Here is a 22,901-nt window from a genome sequence, read left to right as displayed (position 1 = left end):
TAAGATTTGTCTTCTTTAGGTTGCGATTAGCCCCTAGATAACATAACTAACACATAATACAAGTCTACAGCTAACAGATTAGCACTGTGGAAAGTTTACTTATTATTTTTATCCCCCAAAAAGAAATGCTGATGTGTACATTTCTGGTTTCTGATACAACTGAAGAAAATGACATTTTAGCCAAAAAACAACACAGAGTATTTGAATATTTTATGAAGCTAACAAAATAAATGCTGACAGAAATCCTGTTGGTTTGGTCATTTTAGCTTTTTTAAACAATTTAATAGTAGAATATGTGAGTATTTTATTAAAAGAACAACAAAATCCGGTTAGGTTGATTCCTGTTAGCTACAATTAGCAGCAATGGCTTAAAAATTCAGAGCTAACGCTAGGTGGCTGTTCTAGGTCTTAAGTCCTGTCAGGTTAGCAAGGAGGCTAAAGTAGGTCAATAGATCCAATTACCTGATAGCTTATGCTAGCTGGAAAAATTTCAGAATGTGACTTAAAGAAAAAAATTAGTCAGAAATCCTGTCAGGTTGTTATTTTTTGGAATTAAACAGTACGTTATAGATTGAATATAAGTAAAACTCATTGCTGTGTTAGCTGATGTCTGCTATGTCATGCCTTCGCTAGCTGGAAGGTGTTTGTATTATCAATCCTGTCAGGTTGGCTTATGCTAATGTGTGCTTTGCTAGTTGACTAGTTTTACAAGATAATGTCTGCAGAAATTTATGAGGTTAGCGTGTTGGTGCTTGTGGGATGATTTTAGCGAGCTGGCTAAATTGTGAGAAGTTTGAAAGATGGATCATTTGTTTAAAAAGGCACTGTTTTAGATTTTCTTTTATTTTGTCCTCTAGTAGTAAGTCCACACGAGCGCTGGGATCATGAGTAAGCAGCCCAGTAAGGAGTCGCTGAAGGACAAGCTGAAGGGCGTGTTTGGACTCACGCCGCGCATCCCGAGCAAACAGACCGAGAGCAGACCGTCCGAGTGCATCATCACCAACGACATCCTGAAGGTCTGAGAAGTCACGAGGTTTTACCAGGTTTAAATAGGAATGGTTCCCCTTATGAGAAGGGAAAATAAAATTTATTTAATGTGTGTGTGTGTGTGTTTAGGAGCTAGCTCCAGAATGTGGGCTGAGTAACCGAATCAGGGTCATCAACCATGTGTGTGACCTCGCCAAGTCCAAAAAGTTTGAGGAGGTAAGATTTCTTTACAAAAGTGTGCATGCCTGTAGGTCCTCTGGTCAGAGCTAGCATGAGCGACCCTGCGCCATATTTATCAGAGAATCTAACTGGCTAACATTAGTCAAACTAACTAGCATTGTAACCGATAACCTTTTTAGCATGAAATAACTCGACAAAAAAAAATTAACATGGTCCAAGTTGTTTGCTAATGCTAGCATGGTAGCTAGTGCTCGCAACAAAGTTGTTAATAAATCCCGCCAGAATGCTGGTTGTCGTTGTTGTTGTTGTTGTTGTTGTTATTATTATTATTATAATTATTATTATTATAAATATCAGTCTACCTCATACTGGATGACATCAGCAACCAGGCTAAATTATGAACGTAGATCCCCCTCAGGTTTAGCGTTTGGCTAGACTATAGGTTTGCAGACTATCAGCTTTTAAACTAATGTGTGTTTTAAAACTTGCTCATATGTGTTGGCACCCTTTGTATAAGCATGCTGTGGAGGCGTTGTGGAAGGCGGTGGAGGACATGATGCATCCTGAACAACCACCTGAAGCTCGACACGCTGTGCTGCTGCTGCTCAGAGCTATAGTACAGGGACAGGTAAGACATACATACACACACACACACACTCCTTTTATTAAGTATTTCAACAAAAAAAAAATCTGGGGCTTTTACATAATGCGTGTATGTATGTGTGTGTAGGGGGAGAGACTGGGTCCACTCAGAGCGTACTTCTTTAAAATTATCTGGGACTACCAGCCGTGTAACGAGGACCTGCCTGAGAGGCTCGGGGTGTTCAAGGCCCTCACGGAGAACGGGAAAGATGTCACCTACCTGGAGGACGAGATAGGTGGGTGACTGTGGTGCTGGTGGTGGTGGTATAGAACGCTAGAGATCAGCTGGAACACCATAGTAAATACCATAGTAAAATACTAAAGCGATCGGCTACGATACCGTATACCACGATGCAATACCATACCAACCACCTGTAACTCCATCTCAACATCATAGCAACCATCTGGAATACTGCAGCATACACATAGCAACACTCTAGCAATACCCAGGGAACCTCTTTGTTTATTTATTTTTATTTTATCTCGTTATAGGTTAGATAAGCTTTTAATCTGATCTAAAATAATTTACGCACTTGTTAGCAAAAGGGTATGTCTGTGTGTAATGTGCTTTCTTGTTCTCAGCAGTGAAGAGTGTTTATACAGTGTAATATATTTATATTGATATAATGTGTGTGTGTGTGTGTGTGCTCTCCACCTCAGCTCGTTTCGTGGTGGTTTGGATGGAAACAGGTTTGACTGCTGATTTCCTGCACGTGCTGGTCAACCTGGTCAAGTTCAACTCCTGCTACCTGGATCAGAACGTTTCACTGATGGTGCAGTAAGTGACACACAAACACACACTCTCCATCTCTCTCTCTCTCTCTCTCTTTTCTCACTTTCCTTCTCTCAGAAGTGGATTCAAACCTGTACACTGTCTATTTGGTAATCATTTTCTTGAACATCGAGTTGATTCCTGATATGCATGTAGTCCCCGACTTACGAACATCTGAGTTACGAATTTCCGCAAATACGAACGGACCAGGTTTTTTTCTGGTAAAATCACAGAAGTTTATTGTACAAGAAAACAGACACTGCAGTGCACCAGATACCCATATTTACAATTATATACAACATTTTTAGTGTGTAAGTGAATTTATAAAATCTCTGTTTACTACTTTCTAAAAGTTTGGTATATTGAAAGTATGTTTGGGTGTTCGTGTGGTAGTACGGAAGAAATGAGTCGGCCTCACTGGTTTCAGTGAATCTGTCTGGGAGCACGATGAAAGAAAATGTCTATTCTGTAAAGCCTTACTGATGGTGAATAATAATAATTTTGGAAAATCCTCGACAAAACAGTGTTCACAGTCCAATACAGTGGAAAACAGCTCTGAGACCAAATGGCGTCCGGGATTCCCCTCGCGATTTAAAGGCTTAGAGACAACACTCAGTTACATTTGATGCCACATGATGGCAGTTGGTTTGATTTACATTGTATATTCGTGTCAAAGGCGTATAGGACTGATCTGTGAAGCTGCTCCCAAAACGAAACTCATTCGTAAGTCAAGGACGACCTGTATAACCACTTGGTTATATATATATAAGGCAGGGTATATTGCTGAAGTGTCTGTTTCACAAATATTATCATGACATTGAGTAGTTCTTTGTATTTGTGCGTAACGTACGTTACTGAACAAATCCGGTGTGTCTTTGTGTTACAGGAAGATCTGCCTGTTGTGTAACCGAACCACATCCTCCACAGACATCGAGGTAAAGTTGTATACTTGTAAAGTATACAAAGTTGTAAAGGTGTATCAAAAAAGCATCATTAATGAACCTAGTTTGCTTTTGTACCACGTGTGTGTGTGTGTTACAGGTAGCTCTACAGGTGCTGGACGCGGTCGTGTGTTACAACTGCTTGCCGTCCGACTCTCTAACCGTTTTCATCATCACGCTGTGCAGGACGGTTAACGTCAAGGAGTTCTGCGAGGCCTGCTGGAAGGTGATTGGTCAAACGTCAGATTCTGGGGGCGGGGTTTCAGGATGATGAGTTGTACAGTTAATAAATGTTAAGTAATTAATAAATCACGTAATGAAGTTCCGCAAACATTAAAGGCGTTTCTTAAAACTTTTAATTTTCTGTTCGGATCTTTAGATTTGATAAGACTGTGTGGATGAGCTGTTGTTATGGCAACGATAACCGTATGGTCTTTCTGTGTGTGTGTAGCTGATGAGGAAGGTGTTGGGAACCCACCTGGGCCACAGTGCTATCTACACCATGTGTCGCATCATGGAAGAAAGGTGTGTTCTGTAAACCTGTAGCATGAATAAGAGATCGGCTCACGTCGAGTTGACACCTCGGCCCCCCCTCACCCCCGTCCTGTTTATTTGTTTTGCAGGACGTACGCGGAGGACGCCGCCCTGCTGAGAGGAGCTGTGTTTTTCGTGGGCATGGCACTGTGGGGTGCTCACAGACTCCCCACGCTCAAAAACACACCCACGCTGGTCCTGCCCTCGTTCTACAAGGTTTGTGTGTGTGTAACTGTGTGGGTATTTCTAAGACCCCTAGCTAGACCGCGCCCTTTGACCTGTCTCTCCGACCCCAGGCTATGAACTGCGCTAACGAGGTGGTGTCCTATGAGATTGTTCTGTCAGTCACGCGGCTCATAAAGAAGTACGGCAAAGAGCTGCAGGTGGTCACCTGGGACATCCTGCTGGCCATCATAGAGAGACTTCTGCAGCAGATACAGGTAACACACACACACACACACACACACACACACACACACACACACACATGGTCATATATGTTGGAGCAGCCTCATATTTTTTTTATTTATTTATTATTTAAGTTGATACATCAATGTTTGATTGTTAGTTAAAATGTATTAATAAACTGTGTGTGTGTGTGTGTGTGTGTGTGTGTGCAGAGCGCAGGCAGTCCTGAACTTAAGGCGATTGTGTTCGAGTTGTTGAGCACGGTGGAAGAGCTGTACGAACAGAACGACTTCCACGGATCCACAGAGCGCTTCTTCAGCCTGGTGGAAAAATGTGCCGAAAAACGACCCGTCAGTAACCAACACACACACACACACACACACACACACGCTCAGCTATTCAGCCTGTCCGTTAGTCTGTCTGTCGATCAGTCATTCCATTAATGTCAGTCACTCAGTAACGTTATAACGTGTCGGGCCACGAGTCGGTCAGACATCCGGTCGCTCCATTACTCCATCTGTGTGTCGCTCAGTTTCTCGTTTACTCGCTTAATTCAGTCTGTTATTTATTTATTCTCAGTATTTCTCAATCACTCAATTATTCATTCAGTTCCTCAGACTCTCCTAGACACTCAGTCACTCTGCCAGTCAGTTGGTATTATTGATCCTGTTATTAATTACGTGTGTGTGTGTGTTTTGTAGGACGCATCAGTGCTGACTCTTATCTCGTACCGAGCGCAGTCCATCCATCCCGCTAAAGACGGCTGGATCCAGAGCCTCCAGCGCCTCATGGAGAAATTCTTCAGGTCCGACCGTCATAAATAGTTCAGCGCCGCAGATTTATTATTTATTTACCTTCGACGATTTACGATTTGCCTGTAAGCTAGAGTTGTATCAGTCATAGCCACTGTGCTTAGTGCTATAACTAGATACTTGTTACGGCGAATATGTGGGAGTGGTCTCAAGTAAGGCTGTCAATCAAGCATGCTCATTAGCATATCAGACCACACCCACTTAAAGTTCTACGATCAATCTCCTGTTTTGCAGGTTCTTACACACGTCTGTTAAATAATATTATGGTGTGTCCACTGGTTCTCAGTCTCTCTCTTGTCTTTGTCCCTCCGTGTCGTTCTGTTTGTTTGTTAGGAATGAGACGCGCAGCGTGATCAGAATCAAAGTGCTGCACATCCTGTCTTTCGTCCTCAGCACCAACAGGCAGCTCTATGAGGTTCTGAACAAACTCGGGCTGTCCTCGTCCCATGTGTTTCTCTGGTTTCTGGTTAATTATCTCTTTAAACGTGCTTTCCGTTTTTGTCTGTTGTTTGTTTGTTTGTTTTTTCACTCCCGCCTCCAGGAGGAGCTGATCGAGGCAGTGGTGCTGCCACAGCTGGGGCAGATCGCAGAGGACCGCGACCTGTCTGTGCGCAAACAGGCCACGCAGCTGCTGGTGGATCTGGCCGAGGGCTGCAACACACACCACTTCAACAGCCTGCTCGACATCATAGAGAAGGTCTCTCTCTCTCAGATACACACACACACACACACACACACACACACACACACACACACCTGTGCAGCTGTTAGATAACCGTTAGTGAAGAGGTTGAATCGAAATGTTTCCTAAATATTATATATAATTAATATAATAACAAGCTCTGGATTCTGATTGGTCAGATGATCTTTTGTGTGTGTGTGTGTGTGTGTGTGTGTGTGTGTGTGTGTGTGCGCGCAGGTGGCGAGTCGTCCCCTGTCGAGCTCTGCAGACGGAGAGAGGGAGCTCTTAACTGACTCGCCCATGGAGGACGTCAAAACCGCCATACTAGGGCTTCTGGAGATCCTGCAGGTACACACACACACACACACACACACACATGAGCAGCATAGTAACACACTGTCTCATTCACTCTCTCTCTCTCTCTCTGTCCATCTTTTGTGTCCTGTGCTTTTACCCAAGCCCATCGCATTATTTCTAGCATTTTCTGCCTGGTTGTCTCCTTATCTATTTCTTTCACCCTGTGTCTTTCTCAGTCTTTGTCCATCATTTCTCTCACTTTCTCTGTTCATCTTATTTTCCGTACGCCTCTCAATCTCATTCTCTCCATCTTCTATTATTCTGTCTGTCTTTAAGTCACTTTTTGCTATACAGTGAAACCTCAGATTACGAGTAACACGGTTTGCGAGTGTTCCACAAGATAATCAAAGATTTTAATAAATTTTGATTTGGAAAGCAAACAAGTTTTGGTTTACGAGCACCGAGTATCATGTATCACGCTTGCGCTTCTTGTTTTGACGCCGAGCGTCACATGATCACAACTGAGCCAACGTTTTTTTCTCTCTCTTGTGCTGTGGAATTGTGGGTCATCGTCTCCCCTGCTGGGTCTTAGTGCGCATCTCTCGCTGGTGTAATAAACATCCGTGCACGCGTGTACTGTTTACACACTGTAACCACGTGTGTGTAAAACATTTAATTTTGTGTTAGTAAGCGTATGTGTGTGTGTGTGTACAGTGCGCATGTTAAGCAAAAGCAAGTCTCATTAGAGAGGTTAAAGATCCATTTTCTCTCTCTGCTCAAGGCTCAGCCTACTCCTTGTGTCTGTGCGCGCGTCATTGGACACCGTGCCACACACACTCACAAACCCCTCCTACTTTCGCCTTCAGACATACACACTCTTTCTCTCTGCTCTACACAGAAACACTGCTCTGTCACAAATTAATTATTATTTAATTATTTTGTTTTGCACGCTGTGGAACAAATAATTTAAGTTTCTATTATTTCTTATGGGAAAATTTGATTTGGTTTACAATGTTTTGGAAGCGAACTTCCGGAACGAAATATGCCCGTAATCCAAGGTTCCACTGTGTATTTCTTTCCTTCTCCTCTCTCTCTCTCTCTGTGCATCTCTATATATCCATTTCATTCTGTCCCTTACTTTATTATTCTCTTTTTCTCTCTCTCTCTGTTTGTCTTACACCTCATCTGTTATTTCACCCTTTCTCTCTCTCTCTCTCTCTGTTTAGCATTCTCTTTGTGTGTCTCTCTATATGCATTTAATTCTGTCCATCCCTCTATTACTCTGTCTACGATATCTCATTTCCACTACACTGGTGCTGGTGCCAGGTGCCGCATTTACACTAGACAGGAGCTCAGTTGAAGCTGCATGATAATACGTCACAGGCCACGCCCACTAAACAGAAACGACCATTGCCGAAGTCAGTTTACTGGTTATTCTCCAAACTAGTATAAAAATGTATTTCAGTACCAAATGCAGATTATTCGACATGTTATAACCGCTGAAGGTCTTTCTTCAGTTTCTTTTAGCTTATTCACTATTTGGTCGGTTGTTTGTGTGAAGTCTGCGACTGTTAGTTCTTCTTTTATTTCCTTATACACTTTTTTTTTTTCTTAAAGCACTTTCCAATTTCTGCTGAATCTCGGCGAATATCCAAAAAGCCAAAAAAAAGCGTTTGTTTGCTCCACATTAACGGACTTTGGGTCTCCGCCATTTTTTTTAAACACTTCCTATAACTCCGCCCACCGCTCGTGACGTGACGGGTTCTCGCAAATAGACCAGCAGAGTTTAGGGGCCGGTTCGGTGCTTATTTTAGGGCACCGGCACCAGTTTTTTTTCTGTGGAAAAGTTCCAAAATTGGGAACCGGCACAGAAACCAGAGCAGTGGAAAAGGGGTATGAGACTCCTTATCTATCCCCCCATCTCTCTCTCTCTCTCTCGCTCTCAGGTCAGCAGTGCTTTATTGGTATAAATGTTAGCCACATTGTTGCCAAAGCCGTTATGGATGTGTGTTTACATTATGAGTAACATTTGATCTGAAGTCATAAACATGTATGATCTCTCCCTCCCTCCCTCTCCCTCCCTCTCTCTCTCTCTCTCTCTCTCTCTCTCGCAGAGTAAGCTCTACAGTCTGCCTGCCAATCACGCGAGTCGAGTGTACGAGCTGCTGATCGGTCACCTGCAGCTCCACTACAAAAACAAGTACGGCTCCGCCCTCGCCAGTTCGGTGCGCCTAAAGGTCAGAGGTCACGAGGTCATCCATCACTGAATTTCCAGTTCTGAACGTTACACAAGGTTCTGACGTCTCGTCCCGTGTTATATTTTCCTCTTCTCAGGTGTTCGACTTCTTGTTGCTGATGAGAGCTGACTCGCTGCACCGCTTGGGCGTGCCCAATAAAGACGGAGTCCTGCGCTTCAGTCCTTACTGCTACTGCGACGTTGGGTAAAAACACACACACACACACACACACACACACACACACACTACAAATAATTCTCCCTTTTCTCATTCTCACCTTGTGTGTGTGTGTTTTATTTTGCAGCGAGAAGAGAGAGGCGGAGAAAAAGCCATCAGGAACCGTCTCATCACCTACAGGAAGCCCCGCCCCTGCGGCTCCGCCCACCTCCATCCGTACCGCCTGTCTGCCCTACAACCTCGCGTTCAACGTGCTGCTGCAGTGTCTGAAGATGGTACACACACTCTCTCTCTCTCTCACATACACGTTCACAGTGTGACGTCAATACCATTGTCGTGTGTGTGTGTGTGTGTGTGTGTGTGTGTGTGTGTGTGTGTGTGTGTTCTTATTCTACAGGAAACGGACTGGAAGGTTCTGAAGCTGGTTCTGGATAAGATGCCGTGGATGCTGCAGTATAAAGTTCTGCTCCTCACATCACCGTGTAGTGTAGATCAGCTGTGCTCCAGCCTCTGCTCCATGGTACGCACACACACTCTCACACACTCTCTGTCACACACATCACAATATTATCTTCGACTGGATTCCAAGACAAGCCCTTACAGAAACAATTAGGGTATACCACATCCCACCCTATGACCTTAAACCACTGATAAATCAATATATATCAAATAAAAGGCAAGCAGAATAGGAACACTACCAAAACAACAAATGATTCGAAATAAACCCGGTGGTAGGAAAAAGAAGTCATCACCCATTCGAATCCAGACACGACCCGGTCGTATATACGAGGTGCCGTGTCGGCCATACAAATGCGTATTTATTAAAGGATGAAGAAGCTCCTAAACGTCAGCGCTGTAGAACAACCCTAACCATGAAACACATACTTTTGACCTGCCCAAGTTTTAATACTATAAGAAAACAATTTCTTTTTTTTTTTATCAAAGTTTTTTTATTTATTTTCAAACTTTACAGAAAAAAAAAACAACCAACCACAACAAAAGAGAACACAAAATCACCCCCCCCCCCCCCCCCCCAAAACCAGACAAACACAAGGATGCCATAACAATCAGATGTCCATAAATAAAATAATAATAAGTAATCTTCACACACACTTCCTTTACGGTACTATCTTATCTGCGTTTATAACCTCAGCAAAAGTTAAGAAAGGCTGCCAAATACTATAAAATGTGTCAGTAGACCCTCTAACTGTATACCTAATTTTCTCCAGTTTAAGACAGTGCATCACCTCCCTTATCCAGTGGCTAAATGTTGGTGGATCAGAATCTTTCCATTTAGTCAATATTAATCTCCTAGCCAAAAGGGAACAGAAAGCCAATATTTTAATTTCCCTTTGGTTAAAACTGGTATTTTCTGGAGGCACACCAAACAATGCAACAAATGGAGTTGGCTCTACTATCTCTCCAAATACTCCAGAAAAAGTTTCAAAAATATTGGTCCAGAACATGTAGAGTCTTGGACAAGTCCAGAACATATGCAGCAGAGTTGCAGGAGCCTGTCTGCATCTGTCACACGTGGTGTCTATATCAGCTTTAATCTTAGAGAGTCTGACTTTTGACCAATGTAGACGATGCACAATCTTAAATTGTATTACAGCATGTCTAAGGCAAATGGATGATGAGAAGATTCCCTGTATTATTTTGTGCCAGATTTCCTCTGAAATTGGTTCATCTAAATCTGTCTCCCATTTATTCCTAAGTAAGTCTAAGGGTGTTAAATCATACATATTGAGTATTTCGTAAATCCTGCGTATAGTTTGTTTTTGGACTGATTTACATTCAAATATTGAATCTAATAAAGAAAGTGGAGGGCATGATGGGAAATTATTGGAATTCAATACTACAAAGTTCCGAAGCTGCAAGTACCTATAAAAATGTGATTTGGGAATGTCGTATTTCTGCACCAACTGTTCGAAGGATGCAAAATTTCCATCAATATAGAGTTCAGACAGTGAGACCAAACCCTTTCTAGCCCAAACTTTAAAGGCATCATCCATCATAGACGGAACAAACATGTACTTTTTAGCAATTGGGGCAGCCTGTGGTAACTCCTTAAGGGAAAACGATAATCTGAATTGATTCCAGATTTTAACTGAATGTATAACAACTGGATTAGAGGTCAAACTAGAGATTGGTTGAATAAATGGTATTTTAGAACACAATAATGCTATTAAAGAAGTGGGCCTAACTGAGGCCCCCTCCAGAATTGTCCAAACAGGGGGATTAATGTCATTATTTAACCAGAATAACAGCGCTCTTATATTGGCTGCCCAGTAATAATACATGAAATTTGGAAGTGCCATCCCTCCTTTTGCACGAGGTCTCTGCAGTATAATTCTTTTAATTCTTGGTGTTTTTTTGTTCCAAATAAAGGTTGAGATCTGATTATTTAATTTGGAGAAGAAAGATTTTGTTAAAAATAACGGAAGGCACTGAAAAATATACAAAAATTTGGGCAATACATTCATTTTTATTGTATTAATTCTTCCACCCAATGAAAGATGGAGGTGGTCCCAACGCTCAAGATCCTGTTTAAGATTGGATAAGAGAGGTGGATAATTGGCTCCGAACAAGTCTTTATGATCATGCGTAACCCAAATCCCAAGGTATTTAAATTTTTTAGGGCTAATCTTAAAGGGAATTGAGCTTAAAGATGACAGAATGACCCCATCACCAACAGGCATTAGTTCACTTTTCTGGATATTAACTTTATAGCCAGATATTTTGCCAAACTCTGTAAGTAGAGTCACTAACTTAGGTAAGTTTGTCAGGGGTTGTAACAAATACAATAACATGTCGTCTGCATAAAGCGACACCTTATGTTCCAATCCTGCCCGTTGAATACCATGGATATCGGCTCTTTGTCTCAGAGTTAAAGCAGAGGGCATCCCTGCCTCGTGCCACGTTGAAGCTCAAAATAAGCAGATATGCTGTTATTAGTACGCACAGCGGCTAATGGAGATGTGTATAAAAGTTTTATCCATGATATAAGCTTTTGACCAAATCCAAACCTCTCCAGAGTATTAAAAAGATAACCCCATTCCACACGGTCAAATGCCTTTTCTGCATCCAATGAGAGAACTACCTCTGGTGTGCCAGGTGGGGAGGGGCCATAAAGAATATTCAAAAGTCGTCTGATTTTAAAAAAAGAATAACGATTCTTAATAAACCCCGTTTGGTCAGGTGATATAATGGAGGGCAACACCCCCTCTAAACGTCGCGCAAGGACTTTAGCAAGCACTTTGGCATCGGTATTAAGTAGGGAGATTGGACGGTATGAGCTACACTCGAGAGGGTTCTTGTCTTTTTTTAAGGATTAATGAGATAACTGCCTGACGCATGGTTGGTGGTAGGGATTTTACTGAAAGTGACTCTTCAAAAACCGATAACAGTAAAGGTGAAAGCTGCTCTGAAAATTTTTTAAAGAAATCTGTTGGGAAACCATCCGGTCCTGGTGACTTGCCACTCTGCATAGATGCAATTGCTAAGGCTATTTCTTCCACCGTGAGATTTTCTTCCAATTCAGCAACATTCACTGGATCTATAGAAGGGATATGTATATTATTGAAAAAGTCCTCCAGGGAAAGAGGATCGACACATGAATCGGAAGTATATAGTGACTGATAATAATTTCGGAAACATGCATTAATTTTAAGGCTGTCAGTATTTTTTAAACCTTGCTCATTGTTAATTACAGGGATAGACTGATTGGCAGTTCTTTGTTTTAGCTGATGAGCAAGTGTTCGCCCAGCCTTGTCCCCATGCTCATAGGACATATGTCTTGATTTAGAAAGAAGATATTCAGCCTGCCTTGTTGACAGGAGATCAAACTCAGTCTGCAAAAGTATACGCTTTTTCATTATGTCTGCAGAGGGTACATAACTATATAGTCTATCTAGCTCCAGTATCTCATCAGCCAGTTCTTTAAAGCGTGCAGTGTCATTTTTATTCTTCTTTGCGCAATATGAAATTATCTGGCCTCGTAAATATGCCTTAAGTGACTCCCATATAGTTGAAGAGGACATCCCTGGTGTTTGATTGATCTCAAGAAATAATGCAATCTCAGAGGAAATGAATTCAGTGAAAGCTTCCTCTGATAGAAGCAAAGAGTTTAACCTCCAGGGACGGTAGCTGGATTGTGTATTGGGGATACGCATTTTCATAATTAGGGGACCATGATCAGATATAACTATAGCTCCATAATGACATTAGGTAATAAAAGGAAGAAGTCTCTTGTCTAGGAAAAAAGCATCTATACGGGAAAAGGTCTTATGAACAGAAGAAAAGAAGGAATATTCTCTGGAAATTGGGTTACGAAACCGCCAAACGTCAGCTATACCATATGATTTAAGAAAAAGTTTAATTGAACGTGCTGATTTAGAAAGGGGAGCTTTTTTGGACGAGCTACGGTCTAAAACGGGGGAGAGTACACAATTTGTGTCGCCACCAAGAATAAGGTGGTGCGATGATATATCTGGTAACCGAGAGCAAATATTTGAGAAGAATGCAGGGTTATCCCAATTTGGTGCATAAATATTGGCCAGAATGACTGGGAGGGAATAAAGCTGGCCCACCACAATAACATATCGCCCCAAGGAATCAGCCTCTATACTAGTCATAGTAAATGGTGTATTTTTCTTGATGAGTATGGCCACACCTCTAGCTTTTGAATGGAAATTGGAGTGATATATCTGTTCCGCCCAAATCCCTCTGAGCCGGAAATGATCCGTTGTACGTAAATGAGTCTCCTGAAGAAATGCGATGTCCGCATCAAGTTGTTTTAAATGTGCAAATACCTTTTTACGTTTCACGGGATGGTTAAGTGACTTAACATTCCAGCTCACGAAATTAACTGAACAGCCATTGAGCCCTTTAAAAGTTTGGATAGCCGTCATCTTAAGGGGAAGTATTTATATGTATGAAATCCATAAAAGCAACTTGAAAGTGAGTGAAAATTAACATGGACATCTGACAGAATAAGTCTGGTAGAAAAAAAACCCCCGGATAAAACCCCACCCCCCTCCCCCCCATCACCTACAAGAACATGGTGAACAAAATACCCTGCAAAAACAAATCCACACATTAAGTGTTTGTGTTGGGAGCTCTACAGAGCCAACAGCTCACGCTCCCGCCAAACCCACCATACTAAAGTTACTCAAATAGCGCATTATGATATGTCGTAAAATCTGCGGAATAAGATAGTAATAATAATGGTAATCACAATAAGAAAAACAGTTAAAGTAAGCCTATTGACACCAGCAAAGGCAATAATATTAGACGCTTCTCTTAAACTGCAACTAATCAATACAAGCTCACAATTAAAGAAGAGCTATATTATTAATAAAAATATATAATAAAATAGTAATAACAACAATAATAATGACGATGATAATAATAATACCAATAAAATAAATAAACCAAACAACAACAACAAAAAAAGTAGGGAAGGAAACCTTAACGATATATCAATAGTAAAATGAGTGATGTTTCCATCAGCAGCGAGACTATTAAGCAAATATTGTCATGTCAGAATTATCTGTGGAAAGTCTCCTGCTCATGACTAAGCAGTACCCTGTACGTCCTCTGGAAGGAGCTAAAAACAACGCGAACTAAAAGGTCACTGCTCCACTGAAACGCGGTCTAGGCTGGAAAACAGTATAGACGGATAAGTTACGTGTTTTCATAGTTTTCAAGCCTCTGTGGGGATAATGTTTTTCCTGATATACCTCATGGCTTCCTCTGCATCTGTAAACACCTTTTCTCTCCCGTCGTGTAAAACACGTAAACGGGCTGGGTATAGAATGCCATACCGGACACCCTGACGATTACGCAGTAATTTCCGAGCCTCGGTAAACGCAGCCCTGGCCTTGGCAACACTCGCAGTATAATCCGGAAAGATGGCAACTGATTCTCCGTTAAATCTCAGCGGAGCCCGAGCGCGCGCACGGCTCAACACCTCGACACAGTCTTGGTGATAGTGAAGTTTAGCCATGATGACACGCGGTTTTCCATCCGATCTTCTTTTAGCCTGAATTCTATGCGAGTGGTCCACAAGCACATCCTTCTCCAGTTGTAGTGTTTCTTTCAGCAGCCTCGAAACAAACACACTAGAGTTTGATCCCTCCGTCTCAGCTACCCCCACTATCCTGATATTGCATCTTCTCATCCTTCCCTCCATGTCCTCGCATTTCCCTCTTAGCTCGGCTACCTCTGTTTTCAAACAAGTGACCACAGATTTTAAAGTTGTCACCTCGTCTGAGCACGTTGATAGGCCGCCTTCCACCTCCTGTATCACGGTCTTCATCTCCTGTATTTCAGAGTGAAAGGCCGCCGCATTGTTTATAATTTCCCTTTTAACGGATTGTATTTCGTTCCTAAGGGCGCTGAAATCATCGGCAAGCGCATTTTTTAGTTCAGCTTTAATTACTGCCGAGATGTCTTCTTTTAATGAGCGAAGAATCTCGGATTTCAAGGCCTCAGGATCCATTTTCTCCGAACTGCCCAGAGGGGGTGGTGTTGCTCGGGACCGGGTGACGGTGGAGCACGAAGACGAGGCGACATTGGGCCTAGTATTAGATGATGCGTCGTATTTATATTTGCGTAGTTTTTCCGCCATTGACCCGCATGTTAATTTCCCCCTTAATTTAAAGTAAAATCATATAAAATTTTATATAGTGTTTTCGAAAAATAAAGCGCTTATTTATATTAAAAAACAAGAGTTCGGCGAGAGCACGAGCCAAACACGTCCTACCCCATAGCCACGCAAGAGCGCCCCCCCATAAGAAAACAATTTCTACCAGAACAAGATTTAAAAAACATATTCTACAAGACAAAACCAGAAACTACAATTTCTGTCTAAAGTGCACCTAAAGAATCTAATGTAAAAGCTTGTCCTTCTCACCAAGACCACGCTATAATGTGATATTTATTAATTTTTATATATTATTATATCCTTTTTACTTTCCCACTAATCTTTAAATCACTTACATTATAACATAACATAAAATTGGTTCGAATAAATCGCTTTAATATTTGATGTGAATCTTCCATGAAATAGCTGGAGAAGCTGATATGGCAATAAAATACTAATACAAACAAAACAAAAATCTCTCACACACACACTCTCGCGCTCTCTCACACACGCACACACACTGTTTTTTATAACTACAATAGTAATGTATGGTTGAGTGTATATATACATTTGTATATGTTATGTGTACTCTAATGTGTGTGTGTGTGTGTCTGTGTGTCTGTGTGTGTCCAGGTGACAGACCGTCTGATCTCAGAGAGGATAAAGCGAACTCCTGACGGTTTCTCCCGCACTGATGTCCAGCTGGCTGTAGTCCCTGTCCTGACCGCACTCACGTCCTATCACAGTTACTTAGAGCAGTCCAGACAGGTATCTAACACGCACACACACACACACACACACACACACACACACACACAATTTACGTATATAATGCCCATGCTTTCTTCTGTATTGACGCTGTTTTGTGCACTTTGTGCTGAAGCGTCTACACACTGTTACTATGACGATGCCGTTAGTGAGATTGCTCTGATCTGATTGGTCGGACAATCACAATCAGATTTATGTCACATTTAAAACATTTTTTTTTTTTTCTTCTTTCTCTCATTATCTCTGCCCTGTCTCTCTTCCTCCCCCCCCACTTCCCCTCTCTCTCTCTCTCTCTCTCTCTCCTCCCTCTCTCTCTCAGAGGGAGCTGGTGCAGTGTTTGGAGACGGGTCTGATCTACCGCTGCGCTAAGCAGTGTGTGGTGGCTCTGACCATGTGTACGGTGGAGATGCCCGACATCATGATCAAACTGCTGCCCGCCCTCATCGTCAAGCTCACACACATCTCGGCGACCGTCACCATGGCGTCACCCATGCTCGAGTTCCTGTCCAGTAAGTGATAAACAGGAAGCGCACGCGTGTGTGTGTGTGTGTTCAGAGCCTCCTGAAACTGTTTATATGACATCAGTGTCTCTCTCTGTAGCCCTGGTCCGGTTGCCCCACCTGTACGCCAACTTCGTAGCTGAGCAGTACGTCAGTGTGTTTGCCATCTCGCTGCCCTACACCAACCCCTCTAAGTGAGTCACATGAAAAGGACCTGGCACTAAATAGTGCCGATACTTCTGTACAAAAACAGATGGAGTAGTCTGATTACTCACCTCTCTCTGTCTTTCTTTGACTGTCTTGCACTTTTGTCACCCCCGTCTTTCTGTCTTTCCGTAGGTTTAATCAGTACATCGTGTCTCTCGCCCATCACGTGATCGCCATGTGGTTTATCCGCTGCAGGATGCCCTTCAGGAAAGACTTTGTGCAGTACATCACCAAGGTGTGTGTGTGATGGTTTGACTTGCTGTGATGGTCCCGAACACTGTTGGGTGTACTAGTACTAGTGGTTAGAGAACTTGGATTACTTTTTTGATGTTACGAGTAATCTAACGCGTGAGGTCCGCCATTTAAGTACTCAGATATTTAGTTGTTTTTTTTCTTAAAAATGTAATCCGTTATTTAGACAATTTATGTAATTCATGAGACAGACAGCTAGTATTCCCAATCTATTAGTGTGTGTGTGAAAGTCGCCCTACAAGCCCCGCCTCCGATAACCTGCCCCCTCTGTTATTCCTGCTGTTACACCCCGGTCTCACCTATACGGTTTGACTATGGAGAGGACAGACGTGCGGAAAGATGAAAACCTCACAGCACAAAAACCCGCGGTGAATCATGATAGGGGTATTAGTAGTTAACAGATTATGGGCCAAACTTGACTGAGTGATGATGGTTGAATAATTATAAAGGTCTTGACTAAAACAACATGCATGAGGAATCATAAAAGAGTTAAAAAAAAAAATTCCAATGGAAAACTACTCGAACTAGTTACTTTTATCAGAATGTAACGCTTTAATGTAACTGATTTCTTTTTAAAGACGGTAATTTTGTAATTTAATTAGTTACTTTAAAAAGTAACGTCCCCCAACACTGGTCATATGTAAATGTAGAACTTTTATGTGACCTTTCTCTGTTTCTCCCACACACACACACACACACACACACACACACACACACACACACACACAGGGTCTCCGGTCGAATGCTCTGCTTCCGTTCGATGACACACACGAGCAGAGCAGCTTCCGGGCGCGCAGCACCAGTCTAAACGAGAGGCCGAAGAGGTACACACACACACACACACACACACGCACACGCACACGCACACACACCTCCCCACTCTCAATAAGGCACACTGTATATAAGTTTATTTTTCCAGACGTGAAGATCGTATCGCCCGTGCTGATGGTAAGGATAATGATTGACTGATGATGTAATGCTGTTCGTCAGTGATGACCTCATGTTGTTGTTGTTGTTGTTGCTATTTACAGCGGATAATTGTTCTGTGTTCTTTACACACTCATCTCCATCTCCAGATTTCTTTTCCCTCTCTCTCTTCAACTCTTCTCTGTATTTCAGTCTTTCTGCCCCAGACATCCATACATCAGGCCATCTCACACACACACACACACACACACACACACACACTCAAGCAGACTGTGTATTTCAGACTGTACCTGCTGTGTGTATTCTGCACCACAGCGCTGTTGAATCCTGGATTCTGATTGGTCAGGAGGTGTTGATGAATTTCTGACAGTGGGGCGCCGTTACGGTTTCTATAGCAACAGCACGTCGTTCACAGGGACTCACATAACGGATACGACACGTAAACAGAATTTGCTGAGTCTCTGGTTTCAGGGCTTTAGGGCTCGCCTGCTCCGCCCCCTTTTTAAAAATTAAATGAATGTGTTGTGATCATCCCTGGTGATTAGTTTCCTGTAACAGAGCACCGACCAGCCAATCAGAAACGGGCATTTTTAAATAATTGCTGGATACGCCCACCATGTCCTTGTCTTGTGATTGGTCTTGATAGGTGTGAGTCAATCACTTTATTTCTTCCTGAACCCCTGACCATTGCGATAAATCGACCGTGCCTCTGAGTAATGATGATTATGAAGCATTAAATGAGGGGAAATATCTTTTTTAATGCCCCGTTAGTGTTTTTCCTTCATTAGTCGTCTCTCTTTTTCCTCAGCAATTACTTTTCCTCCTTCCTAGCCTAACGAAGCAGCCGCTTCTCCATCACAGCTGCGCAGCTGTACAATGTTCCTGATAATAACTCTAACATCAGCTTCCATAAGCACCATCTAAGTTTCACAAAAAACATAGCAACCTATACTAATTCAGTCACTAGCACTTGCTGCTGGAGTCAGAACACAAGGAGCGTTAAGGCACAGACGGACCAGACAGACGGGCACAGACAGGCACAGACCATGACAGACAGACAGACAGACGAGCAGACGGGCGGAAAGGTGCAGGCAAACGGACGGCCAGACGGGCAGGCAGGTGCAGACGGGCGGGCGCAGACGGGCGGGCGCGTGCAGACGGGCAGGTGCAGATGGGCAGGCGCAGCAGGCAGGCAGGCGGAGACGGGCAAGCACGGGCAGGCAGGCGCAGACGGTGAGACAGACGGGCGGGCAGGCAGGCGCGGGCAGACAATCAGACTGGTGGACGGGCAGGCGCGGGCAGACGGGCAGGCAGACAATCAGACGGGCGGGCAGATGGGCAGACAGATGGGCAGACAGTCAGACAGGCGCAGACAGTGAGAGACAGACGGGCGGGCAGGCTCAGACGGGCGGGCAGGCTCAGTCAGACGGGCGGGCGCAGTCAGACAGACGGGCGGGTGGGCAGGCGCAGGCAGACAGTCAGACGGGCGGGCGGGCGGGCGCAGACGGCCGGATGGGCACGGGCAGACAATCGCAGACAGACAAATGAATGAACAAAAGTTTGGACTGAATGTTGGAAGCACAGACAAAATGAATTTTCTAGTAAAGACTTATCGTGTACTTGTTAGAGCCTGTGGTCTGCCTCGGCTGTAACGTGAGTCTCTCACTGTAGCGTCCCATCTGATTAGCGAAAGGACGGACAGACAGGCAATCGGATTTCCTTTGTTTCAGTGCCACAGCTTGCCATCGCACTTTCTCATCAGTCCATGTGTTGTGCTTCGTTTGCTGCATCTCTGTTTCATTTTCAAAGACATAAACACACACACACACACTTGAACATAGCTCTGTCTTACTGTGACTTCCTGTCGTGCTGTACTGTTGACTTTCAAAATAATGATCATTGCTGAATCTGCCTTCTCTCCCCTTGTAGATTTCTGCGTTAAGTTGTAATTAATAGAATTCTTCTTTTAAGTTGTATTGTTTTAATAGAAAGTTGCCTACTTTATGCTCTGTTGTGTTTATCTTTGTGCTCTCTCTCTTTATAATTTACTTTGTTCTCACATTTCCTGTCTCCCTTGTTTTAAGTCTGCTCTGCTGACCAAGTTCCTTATTTTTTTTTAAATTGTTTCCCTTTTACTTCCTTGTTTGGCTCCTCCCCCTCTGGTTGGGCCGCGTGGTGGGCGTGGTTTCGGGGCTCATCGACGCCGCTGGTCCCTTTCGTTGGCTGCCACCGCCATCTTCTTCACCTTTGACCTTGACCTCGTTGTGGACCGTTCTGACGTAACCCGTCCCTCAAAAAACACACAAAAAAACCCCAACCCTGCGTCTGCTCCGCCCCCCTTTCCTGAAAACGGTTGCCACGCCCCTTTGTGGCAGTCTGAGAACTGCCAAAGTGGCGAAGCAGAGCCAGAGCGCTAACTCCCCTGTTAAAGAGCTGAAAGATCTGTCGGCCATGGACGCCTTCCGTTCCCGAAGCATCAGCGTTTCCGAGCACGCGGTGCGCAGGTAGTGCATTCTGGGTAATCACCGTAAAAACAAACTAACTGAAAAAGAAAAAAAAAAGATCAGTTCCTTGCTGCTTTCAGTTCTTTGTGAATGAGTTCTTTATGATTTTATGGGAGGGGCTTGGAGTGAGGGATGAAGCGGGTCCTTCCTGTGGGATGCGGTTACTGTGGTTGAATATCATGCGGGTGGGATGGATGCATGTTGGAGGAGGATTTGTTTGTTTCTGATTTCCCTATTTGTTTATTTATTTATTTTTTTTAATGCATGTGCTTGATGATGATTTACCCCGCCGCGGCTTCCTGTCCGCTCTAACACCATGCTTTTTTTTCTTTGATCTTTGCTTGTTCTGTGTGTGTGTTTTTGGAATGATTTCGTTCTGGTTTAACTGACAAACGTATGTACGAACCCCGAGCCAGCTGCACCTACAAGAGGCATGCAGAGCGAACAGTGGGCGGGGCTTATCACTGCACTGACTGACAGCCATGCAAAAAACTAACCACCAAACAAACCAAAATCACCAGAAATGACTTCTGATTAGAGGGTTGAAAAGGCCGTGCACTTCCTGCCTGAGACACCGTGTGGCGCTTGTGTGGTCCTCCTCCCTGCTACGCCTGCTGCCTCTCTTTCTCTCTCTCTCTCTCTTTTGCTCTCCTTTTTTTGCAATGATTCCATATGAAAAACATTTTCACTGCCATAAAAACACACCAGTCACACGTGTAGTTCTGAGCTAAAGGTAAAGTACCTGGTCTTTTTTAAAAAAAAAAAAATTTCTTTTATGTTATATTTTTGGTCTGTTTTCATTTTTATCCTCAAAGCAGATTCAACATCATGACCGTGTTGTGTTGTGTTCGTTTCTGTACGAGTGTTTAATGAAGGAAAGGCTGAGTTTTAGAGGGGAAAAAAATAGCGGAAAACGTTTCACCAACTGTACGCTTGCTCTCACATCGCAGCCGCTTCGATTTTCAGACATACGACAAATTTAAAATGTTTTTTAGTCTTTATACACTGCCAGATTTAAAGTCCTGCATTTGAGAGGGAGAACTTGTTGTTGTTGTTATGATGACCTGCAGCCTACAGGGGGCAGTGTGGCATCAGGCCAAAGTCAGAGCATTAATTGCACTTTTTTTTTCCCCCCATCTGTTTTGTTTCAGTTTAAAGCAGCACACAGTATATCATTACTAGCTTATAAAGGACATGTGCATGAATATTTATGAGTTCCTGATTAGGAGGAATTTGCAGTTCTGATGTGCGAGAATGAAAACCTGCCCCTTCGGAGGTAAAAAAAAAACACTGCAAAAGTGCCTTAACATGTGGGAAAATAAGATGACGTGAACTGAATCTGCCCTTGAGTTATACCCACGGGGTAGAAAGGACACCTCGCTATTATGATGTCGCCTTTAATCAGATCACTATAATGTAATATATAATATAATGTAATGTGACTTAAATTCAAAATGTATGAAATTTATATATTTATATTATTTATATTTATTTATATATTTATATTTATATAAATAAATTCATATGTATTTATTCAAATGCACAGTATGGTATACAGTGAAATGCTGTGAAATAAACGACAACAACAACAAAAAAGGAGGCAAATAGAAAAGAATGTAAAATATCAAATCTGCAATATGTAAAAATTTGTTAAAATAAAATAAAGTATGAAATCGAAAGATGATAGAAAATGTAAAATGTATAAACTGTGTTAATATGTAGTTAAAAATAATACATAGGAGTGAACAATTGTAAAAAAAAAATGTAAATATAAATACGTGAAATGAAATTCACAGAGAAAAAAAACCCTTCGCTTTTTCCTCCCACTTTTACTGTGTCACCTGCTGGCGAATAATAAATCTAAAGCCGTTTAATCATTAGGTGAGTGAGTGAGTTGGGGTTTAGTGATGTGGCTATACCAAATAACACCACAAGGTGGCACTTCCTCTACTACAGACTACTTCCAGTTGAATGTATGTTCAGAAGAAGTTGCTTCGACCTCGCTGAGCTTACATCCTGCACCGCTCGTTCCTCAGGGGAATGACTGCTATATTTTATAGTTCATGTGTAAATAATGAACGTAGTGTCGCATCCCCATGGCGATCACTGTCCGTCATGTCTCAACATCATCGCACTTTTTCCTCTAACCCGTGCATGGGAAGTGGACCGATCCTTCACAAAACCTTTATTAAGAAACACAGCAGGAAACACATCTTTTATTAGAAATTCACACTTGTACATACTTCCCTTCAGAGCTCTCAGTAGAACGATGTGACTTTACTCAGAGAGCGGGCGCGTGTTGGTGAGACGTGTTCTGTTTTTTACTGTGTCGAGCGAGCGATGTGTCATCGCGGGCGACTCGGAGACAGGACCAGGACCAGGGCTTGATAGATTGTCAGGATGCATTAGCGGAGACCCGCTGTGG

General features: G+C 42.8%; 1 protein-coding gene across 3 annotated transcripts in view; it reads left to right on the top strand.

Moving 5' to 3' along the window:
• The window catches only part of tsc2 (TSC complex subunit 2), a 43,713-nt gene that overhangs the window by 3,391 nt on the left and 17,421 nt on the right, over positions 1-22,901 (top strand). The window contains exons 2-26 of one of the 3 annotated variants that reach the window (XM_053477682.1): positions 858-1,016; positions 1,117-1,203; positions 1,685-1,795; positions 1,898-2,045; positions 2,470-2,587; positions 3,468-3,516; positions 3,623-3,748; positions 3,974-4,047; positions 4,146-4,272; positions 4,353-4,496; positions 4,677-4,814; positions 5,166-5,269; positions 5,610-5,691; positions 5,818-5,973; positions 6,196-6,306; positions 8,370-8,492; positions 8,590-8,696; positions 8,797-8,944; positions 9,067-9,189; positions 15,952-16,086; positions 16,406-16,595; positions 16,687-16,780; positions 16,926-17,028; positions 17,775-17,869; positions 20,348-20,476. In XM_053477682.1, coding sequence (XP_053333657.1) covers positions 885-1,016; positions 1,117-1,203; positions 1,685-1,795; positions 1,898-2,045; positions 2,470-2,587; positions 3,468-3,516; positions 3,623-3,748; positions 3,974-4,047; positions 4,146-4,272; positions 4,353-4,496; positions 4,677-4,814; positions 5,166-5,269; positions 5,610-5,691; positions 5,818-5,973; positions 6,196-6,306; positions 8,370-8,492; positions 8,590-8,696; positions 8,797-8,944; positions 9,067-9,189; positions 15,952-16,086; positions 16,406-16,595; positions 16,687-16,780; positions 16,926-17,028; positions 17,775-17,869; positions 20,348-20,476 — 2,954 coding nt within the window. In that variant the 5' untranslated portion in view covers positions 858-884. The remainder of the gene's footprint in view (positions 1-857; positions 1,017-1,116; positions 1,204-1,684; positions 1,796-1,897; positions 2,046-2,469; positions 2,588-3,467; positions 3,517-3,622; positions 3,749-3,973; positions 4,048-4,145; positions 4,273-4,352; positions 4,497-4,676; positions 4,815-5,165; positions 5,270-5,609; positions 5,692-5,817; positions 5,974-6,195; positions 6,307-8,369; positions 8,493-8,589; positions 8,697-8,796; positions 8,945-9,066; positions 9,190-15,951; positions 16,087-16,405; positions 16,596-16,686; positions 16,781-16,925; positions 17,029-17,774; positions 17,870-20,347; positions 20,477-22,901) is intronic. The other 2 variants (XM_053477683.1, XM_053477684.1) reach the window with 2 other exon arrangements.

The sequence above is a fragment of the Clarias gariepinus genome, chromosome 18 (genome assembly GCF_024256425.1).
Source record: "Clarias gariepinus isolate MV-2021 ecotype Netherlands chromosome 18, CGAR_prim_01v2, whole genome shotgun sequence".
NCBI lineage: Eukaryota > Metazoa > Chordata > Actinopteri > Siluriformes > Clariidae > Clarias > Clarias gariepinus.
The sequence above is the reverse complement of the archived record's forward strand: the minus strand, read 5'-3'. Positions and strand labels throughout refer to the sequence as shown.